The 9,053-nt window shown below is 42.5% G+C and overlaps 1 protein-coding gene across 2 annotated transcripts; it reads left to right on the top strand.

Annotated features, from left to right (window-relative positions):
• Nucleotides 1-3,388: 3,388 nt before the first annotated feature.
• Nucleotides 3,389-4,986, top strand: LOC131242736 (uncharacterized). 2 transcript variants are annotated; one of them, XM_058241570.1, is made up of 2 exons: nt 3,389-3,961; nt 4,072-4,986. In XM_058241570.1, exon 2 carries the CDS (start codon nt 4,078-4,080, stop codon nt 4,522-4,524), a length of 447 nt encoding a protein of 148 aa, XP_058097553.1. In that variant the 5' UTR covers nt 3,389-3,961; nt 4,072-4,077; the 3' UTR covers nt 4,525-4,986. The 2 variants fall into 2 exon arrangements, with proteins under 2 accessions (XP_058097553.1, XP_058097552.1); XM_058241569.1 differs by having other exon boundaries at nt 4,065-4,986.
• The last annotated feature ends 4,067 nt before the right edge of the window (nt 4,987-9,053 follow it).

The following is a 9,053-nucleotide window of genomic DNA, read 5'->3' as shown; positions in this document are numbered from 1 at the left end:
TCAGGGCCGCCATGATGTTTATTTGTAGGTGTGAAATCCCTCCGTGTGTGCCTACACGCAGTGGAATGAAGCCCCTACTTTCTTGGTGCTTTCCATCTATCGGTTCTAGCTTTGATTTGATTTAAATGTAGGTTTGACTCAGATATAAGAGTATGTTTGACTTAGATTCACCACTAATCAAAAGAAACTTAGAATCTACGATTGACTAGAAACTATAGAATCGCTTAAGAGTAGGAGAATCATAAGATTTTTCAACTCAAGTGACTTTTGCGATTGGTGTGCAACCGGACATTCCAAGTAAGGGCATCGGTTACAAGAGAGGAATTGATTAAGCACCATCTCCTACATGCACTAAGTGCGGTTTCTAATTTAAGAGATGTGTGACTATCAAGAGAATTACGGTGCATGCAAGTATGTTAATCATGTAGCCATGCTAGCCCCATGAGAGGGCCAAGCAGGCAAAAAGAAAAATAAAAGAGATCTTAGCCTTGCTTCGTAACGTCAAAAGACAATGAGCATGTAAACAAAACAAAATAAAATATGCAAGAAAAATAAAAGATTTTAGCCTTGTTTAAGTAAATAAGTAATGCAACAAAAGAAAATAAAATATTGTTTGTAGAAAAGGAAATGTACTGAATAGACCACTTCATAAGCTTGATTGATATGTGAAAAAGAGAAAATGGAAATCAGACACATTTTTCTTGAATAAAAAAAAGATAATTGGAAGGGACTAATTTTGACTCTATTAATGACATGACAAGATTGGCTTTGCTAAGTCAGATTGTTATAACTGACCGAGACAGAACCTATGCGCAAGTATGGTTATTGTAGAGCATCATAGGTGACAAAACTTCTGCATGGTGAACGAAAGACAAGAAAATTTGAAAAAACTTCTATGGTATTCATTTTGCCATTTCTACCTCAATTGGACAAGAGGCGAGTGTTGTTTAAATAGGCTAGGAAACTGTTGGCCCGCCAGGTGCCGACGGACACGTCATGAATTTTTTGTGCAGGATGAACACTTGTTAAGAACGAGCCACGCAAGGCATAATATGATCGTCAGCTGATAAATAGCCAATAATATGCCCTTTTGCAAATGTTGCACAAGTGGGGTGTTTATAGATGCCTCCTTTTTGCGTGGCTCTAGGGCTCTTCCCACGAGAGCCACTGGCTGATGTGTATAAGATTGGCTATGACTAGTGACTGAATTGGTCGTGCAAGACGCGCCCTTATAGAACTAGTGGTTGGTCCCACAATTGATGTCATTGTAGACTAGAGGGCTGGCTTGTGAGTTTTTCCTTAGAGGATCAACGGAGGAGGAAGTGGTGCCCCTTGTAGGATGGAAATGAGAAAGCTCTTAGTTGTAACTCACGATTAAGTTTGCCTAAAAGATATGGGGTGGATAATGTAACAGCCCACGCCCACACTGTATGATATTGTTCGCTCTGGGCCAGCCCGCACGGTTTTGTTATCGGGGTCGCCCCAAAAGGCCTCATACAGTATAGGGTGACAACTCCACATATAACCACTACAACTTCAGACAACACTTCTGATGTGGGATAAAGTTTCACTTTCACTGTGTGCACAGTAGCCTGCTAGCACAGTAGCCTGCCAGCCACCTTGGGGCCCGCCCACACGTGACCACAGTGACGGGGCGTCACAATATCCCCCACCGAGGGCAGAGCCGTCCTCGGCTCTGATACCATTTGTAACTGCCCATGCCCACACTGTATTATATTGTCCGCTCTGGGCACAGCCCGCACGGTTTTGTTCTCGGGGTCGCCTCAAAAGGTCTTATACAATATAGGGTGATAACTCCACATATAATCACTACAACTTCAGACAACACTTTCGATGTGGGACAAAGTTTCACCTTCACTGTGTGCACAGTAGCCTGCCAGCCACATAGTAACCTGTCAGCCACCTTGGGGCCCGCTCACATGTGTGCCCGCCCACATGTGACCCCATTGACCGGGTGTCATAGATAATCTCAAATGCATCAAGCAATTGATAATTGATCCATGAGCAATAAATTCATCTTCATTGAAATTCAATAAATAATCAAAGCATGTTGATCTGAAAAGTTCTTTCCGTATATCATACTTCTCAAAATCATCCTTCAATGGAGTTAAAAAATCTACCGAACACTCCGAGGACTCCTTTGCTGGAATATAATTGAAGCAATGACCTGATTTTCTCTCATACATCGAAATTGTCATGCATGACAAATAAATTATTAGCATAGATAAATTAATAGAAAATAACTTGTGAATTCTCAAAGGCTAGGTGTGATGATAGAGGCCAAGTGTGATCCATAGGGGCCATGTGTGATCCATAGTGTTTAAGTGCGATTGACACAAGCCAGGTGTTATCCACACAGTGGCCAAATGCAATGTACAATGCACTAAGTGTGATCGACAATGGTCAGGTGTGCTCCACACTAGTTAGGTGTGATCCACAATGGGTACCCTTTAAAAATAATAAAAAATAAAATAAAAAAATAAAAATCATATTCCTTCTACAATCTTACCTTTAGTCGCCATATTGGGGACTATATGTGGTTGTTGGTGAGTTCAAACAATAGTTGGAGGGTGAAAGAAGTCATTTTACAGCTTGAAAAGTCGATGTGGGTCCCACAACGAAGTGAATAGTTCACTAAAGGCTCACTAGAGAGTGATCAAAGAGTGTAGTAGCCCCGCATAACTACCTTCCAACCGTCAGAACTTTTATAATGATTGGTACCGGTCTTCCTTTTTAGGGAAAAAAATTCAAAAAAAGTAGCTAGAAAGAGTTCTAGGTCCCACAATACACGATGAAAACTTACTCGAGTGGGTCCCACAAAGGTGGCAACAACGGTTGGAGCAACTTCTAAGATGGTGGTCCCCTCTTTCTGAAAAAAACCAAATGGGGTTAAGATTCAATCTTGGCCCAATATTTTCAAATAGGTTTTGTGAGGCCCGTTTTGAGTTCTTATTGAAATCCACTTCAACAATGCAAATGTTGATTTAATTTTAGAGCATGGTTCTAAGAATGATGGAAGAAGACATTAAGGATGGACCGCATAAGAAGAAATAATTTAAAAGAACGACCATTGTTATCTCCACACAATGGCTTAGATCAAAATGAAATTAATGCTTTATATGATTCAGGACGCTCCAAATAAAATGAACGGATTGAATCTCATATAAGAAGCTGGCCCAATCATAATTTAGTGCGATATTCTTTTTTAATAGAAAATAACTTTTTTACTTTGGAAATAAGCAACCATTCAAAAAAGCTGAGTTGGTGGTAAACAAATAAGAGTCAGAAAGTAAGGGTCAAAACTTTACAATGGTCAAACTGTAGGGTCATTGTAATAAAGGAAAACCCCAGGCACTACAGAGAAAATTATTCGCATTAAAACCAAACCGCAATCAAAACCGTAAACCGTCGCTGCCGAACGTACTCTCTTCTGCTTTGTCATCTTCCCTGCAACATCACCACCCGGGGCCCTCTGCCCTAGCCCAGCCACTGCCTCCGATCCCGGTGCCGTCCATCTCTGTTTGAAACCCTAACCCCATTGCCGCACTATTTTCCGCTGTCTTCTTCAAGATCCGTATTATCTCCCCTGCAACATCACCACCGGTAGCCCTCTGCAACAACACTCAGCTTCTCCAGCCACCGCCTCTGATCCCAGTGCCGTCCATCTCTGTGCGAAAACCCTAACCTCATCGCCGCATTATCTTCCGCTGCGTTCTCCAAGACCCTTATCATCTCCCCCCGTAACATCACCGCCGGGAGCCCTCTGCAACAACCCTCATCTCCTCCAACCACCGCCTCTGATCCCAGCGCCGTCCATCTCTGCCACCGGCAGTGACTCCGGCCCCGCCTTTGGTCTCCGCGCCACCCCGTATACCAGCGCGGGTCACCCGTCGTCGATTCCTGCATCATCGTGCTGCGCCCGCGCCCCTTACAGCCGGGTGTAAGTTCTTCTAACAGTTCTTCATTTTTCAAGGCTCTATTTATAACTGAGGTCAGTCAGGATTTTTTTATTTTTATTTTTATTTATTTTTAATTTATAATAGAACTCAGAATCCAATGGCGTCCCAGACTCGCGGCAACGAGCCGATCTCCAATGAAGGTGGCGCTACGGTTCACCGGAATGAGATTTCAGATCCTGTTGATGCGAATCGGAACCTCAACGGTGAAATAGGCGGGGAGGCATCTGGGGGCCTTCAGGTCGTCGTTCCAGTTCCCGGTAACCCTGAGATTGAAAATAGGGCGCAGGCATTTGGGGAGCGTCTGGTCGAGATTCCACATCCCGTCCCCGACATTGAAAATGCCATGCCAGCGGCTGATCAAGCTAGGAACAGACCCTCAACAAGCACCGTGTTATTATTTGCAGGGGGTTCCATAGTCCTCATCAGCGGAGCCTTGCTCTTCATTGCCATATTTAACTTTCCCTCATCGCATGAATTCTTTGCGGTCTTTTGCATTTTCTGCATTGGGCTCATCATCATCTACCTGGGGGTGGTCTGCGGATAGGCACCTGTTGTGTCTGTATCAGTTTGTGATTAAAGAATAATCATCAATGGTGGATTAGGTGGTGAAAACCTCGCATTCTCAGTGATATGTGGTGCTGTAGAGAGATTCAATTGGTGGGGCCGTTGATAATCTTGCACCAGAGATGCAAATTAGCTCAGACCCCATCCCTGAGAAAGCACGGGGCCTCACCAGTTGAATCTCTTGCCCCTTCACCACACCACCTCTAATCACCTAATCCGCATCTCAAACTGTATTCTTGATTTTTGGTTTGCCTGAAACATAAATATGAGTTTTTTAATTTTTTCTTTTCTTTTTTTATTTAAAATTAAAATACTACATTGGGGTTGTAACTCTCGCAACATGAGCTCTACACTGGTTTACATTGGAGTTGTAACACTCACAACATGAGCTCTACACTGGTTAAATTTACCACTTATATGAAAATAGATTTTTTACTTGAAAGTTCCTGTTCATAATTAACTTTATGATGAAATGCCTTTTTGAGTTACCATACAGATGTTTTACCTTGTACATTCTCTCGCTTTGAGGCCCGCGATACATCCTTGGCATATATATAATCCTACCTATGGATGGGATCCGCCATGATGTGCTTCAAATATCCACTCTGACCACCAGGTATGCGATCTAATTTTAAGTGTAGAGACTACTATTATGTTTGTGTTTTATGCATGCCATTCATCCATTTTAACAGATCATTTTAAGGCATGAGCTCAAAAAGGAGTCAGATCCCAGGCTCAAGTATGCCACACCATAGGAACAAGTGGGGATTAAACGCCTAAGTTGAAAACTTGGAAGGTTTCAGCAGTGGCGTAATTATCACCACTAGTTCCTATGTTATGGCCCACTTGAGCCTTGGATTTGCCTTTTTTGGGCTCATGCCTTAAAATGACCTATTAAAATGGCTGGACAGTGTGGATAGAACACATACACCACGGTGGGCTCCCCTGCCAAGACTGATTCCATCTTGGAAGGGGTAGGACGCAACCTGCATCCGAGGGCGGACATGGATTGCTTCCTACTCTTGTGAGGCCAGACTCTGTCTTAGCAGGAGCTTTGCGGGGCCAACCTTGATGAATGTGTTTTATCCACGCTGTCCAGCCATTTTAGCTGATCATTTGAAGTCATGAGCCTGAAAAAGAGGCAAATCCAAGGATCAAGTGGGGATTGAATGCTTATGTTGTTGAAAACTTCTTGTGGGCCACAAGATTTTGATCAAGCTGATACTTGTGTTTTCCCTTCATCTAGGCCTACATAAGCGTATGAATAGGTTGGATGGCAAATGTGGGCCATAGAGGAAGGTTTCAATGGTGGCAATAAACATTGGCTTTTTGCTTTTTTCGTACTTGATTGGAGCTTGTCAATAACAAAAGGAAAAAGGAGAAGATGCTAATTGAGTTGAAAATAAATTAGACATCTGATTTCCAATAATTAGAGAAGTTACATTAAGCAATTTGTCTTGACGTCTCACACTCAGGCACAAGTGCTGATATACATGGATTAGATCATGAGCTTTCCATCTGGTTGGAGATTTAACACTTAGTTAGATCTTCCACCTTAAAAATTAGGTAGTTTCACTCTTCCAGTGGGGCCCCGTTGTACAAAGTAAACCGACGGCCAAAAACCTTTTCTTTTCAGTCATTGCACCAGACTATTAGACCTAAAGGTTGAAATGGTCCCACAACTCCAGTCTTCTTTGGTTCCATTGCTTAGGTTTAGGAAGGTTTGGGTGAAGACTAGGTTTAGGTTCAGGATAATTGGCTACTAATATGATTGCAACAAAATTCAAGGTGTCATGAGAAGGACCTTCCATGGGGGATGTTTGGAATAAATGGCCAGGATTTCTTACGAAGCTGGGGTGTCAACCAAAGTAAAATTCATTTACTTGTTCATCGACAGTTTGTTTGAAAGATTCAAACCATGTCGGCTGTTTGGAGAAGGGGCGAGGGTGTTGTGTTCTGGAATCTCTTCTTCTTCTTCTTCTTCTTCTTCTGTTGTAGTGGGTGGGAAAGAGAAGCAAATCAAATGGTTGATTTGTTTCCTCAGTTGAAATTTTCCAGCTAGGCTACATTCCCACTAGGTTGGAGATAAGATATGGATAATTTGGGTTGATGTACAACTATGCTAGTGAACGTTCCAATAGTGATCACCACCATGTTTTAAATGGACAAAAGGACATCATTTGTGGAAACCAGATTTTGTGCGATCATAAAGGTCAGAGGACGCAGATTGTGCCCTACCCTTGCCAGGACGGAATCGGTCTTGGTAGGAGCTCCGTGGAGCCTACCGAATGTTTGTGTTTTATCCATATTGTCCACCCATTTACACCGATCATTTTAAGGCATGAGCCCAAAAAGGAGGCAGATCCAAGCCTGAAGTGCGCCACACCATAGGAACAAGTGGGGATTGAATGCCTACATTGAAAACTTTTTGGGGGCCACAAGTTTTTGATCAAGCTGATATTTGTGCTTTCCCTTCATCCAGGTCTCGCATGACCTTGTGAACAGGTTGAATGGAAAATAAACATCACAGTGGCACTAGGAAGATTTTAATGGTGGCATCATTACCACGGTTGCTTTCTGTGTTGTGGCCCGCTTGAGCCTTGGATCTGCCTCCTTTTTGGGCTCATGCCTTTAACTGATCTGTTAAAATAGATGGACAGCGTGGATAAAACATATACAGCCATAACTGTCTCAATTTTTTTTAATTCTTCTATTTAAAAAAAAAATAAATCTAAAAACCCTTTGTCAGTACCGTAATGGATTGTTATGAGGTCGTTACAGCCTTTATGGGAGTGTAACCCGTAATGGGCATCATGGCACTGTAATGGACTGTTATGGGGTCGTTACAGCCTTTATGGGAGTGTAACCCGTAATGGGCATCATGGCACTGTAATGGACTGTTATGAGGCCGTTACCGCCCTTTTGGGATTGTAACCCGTAGCGGGCGTCACGGTTGTTATGACCCCATAACGTGTGACGGTAGCCACCTTCACCTTTATGTAAGGGCCTTTATGGCTCCATGACAGCTGTTATGGCACACCATGCTTCTTTGGGTCCATTGCCTAGGTTTAGGTAGGCTCAGGTGAAGACTAGGCTTAAGTTACAGGTACTAGGCTCTACTAATATGATTTTTGTAAAATTCAAGGTCATGAGCAAGACGGTCCACTGATGATATTTGGAATAAATGGGCAGTATTTGCCAAATTGAAATTCATTTACTGGCTCCTAGACGGTTTGCTTCAGTACCCAATCTGATTTCTTGATTGGAGCTTGTCAATTTAAAAATAAATTAGACATTGATTTCCAATAATTAGAAAATTAAGTTACATTAAGCAATTCATCATTGTATTAATTAACATGTTTCCCTTTGATGTCTCACACACAGGCACGTATGCTAGTATGCAACACTTGTACTAGATCTGTAGCTTTCCATTTGGTTAGAGAATTAACACTTAGATCTTCTGCCTCAAAAATTAGGTGGCCTTACTATTCTAGTGGGCCACTTTGTATAAAGTGAACAGATGGCCCAAAAACAATTACTTTTCACCCATGGTGTGAAATGACCTGAGTTTTGACCTAAATATTGAAATGGTCCCACAACTTTCAGTCTTCTTTGGGTCCGTTGCTTGGGTTTAGGAAGGTTTGGGTGAAAACTAGGTTTAGGTCACGGATACTAGGCTACTGGCATATGATTACTGCTCCACTGGGGATATTTGGAATGAATGGCCAGGATTTCTTACACAATGTGGGGTGTCTACCAAAGTAAAATTCATTTATTTGATCATCATTGGTTTGTTTCAGAGATTCAGTGGTGGTGCTGTAAAAATTTTGGGAGGTGTTTGATCAACATATGGATGCATGGCCATGGTGATGGGGTGGCCAGCAGGGGACAAAAGGTGTTGTGTTGTAGAATTCTTTCTGGGTGTTTGTTTTGTGTTGTGGAATCTGTTCTCTCTTTCTTTCTTTTCCTGGACTCAGTCTTGATAGTGGCCCCTCCAGTGCCCTGCTTTGGAAGTGATTGACACTCACCATTAAAAACTACCAAGGGCCCACTTTAATGTTTATTTTCCATCTGGACGCACTCCCACAGAACTGGCCTTTCATGGCTAGAGACGGGCAGGGGTAGGACACAATCCGCGTCCTCGCCATCCAACCTGTTTATGAGGTCATGCAGATGTAGATGAAGGGAAAACACAAATATCAGCTTAATCCAAAACGTTTGTGGCCCCCAAGAAATTTTTATTGGCAGGCATTCAATCACCACTGTTTTCTATGGTGTGGTCTACTTGGGACATGGATGTCTCATTTTTGGGGGCCATGTCTTAAAATGATATGGAAAAATGGATAAATGTCATTGATAAAACACATACATCATGGTGAGGCCCATATAGCTTTTCACAGCACCCCGCAGAGCAGCCACTATTGAATTTGAATCCTTTTTTAAATAAACTTTTTTCTTGTTCTTGTGATCATCCCACTGTTTCCTGTCGTGTGGTCTACTTGAGCTTTG

The sequence above is a fragment of the Magnolia sinica genome, chromosome 4, assembly GCF_029962835.1.
Source record: "Magnolia sinica isolate HGM2019 chromosome 4, MsV1, whole genome shotgun sequence".
Lineage (NCBI taxonomy): Eukaryota > Viridiplantae > Streptophyta > Magnoliopsida > Magnoliales > Magnoliaceae > Magnolia > Magnolia sinica.
Note: the sequence above shows the minus strand (reverse complement) of the source record. Positions and strands in the feature narration are given on the sequence as shown.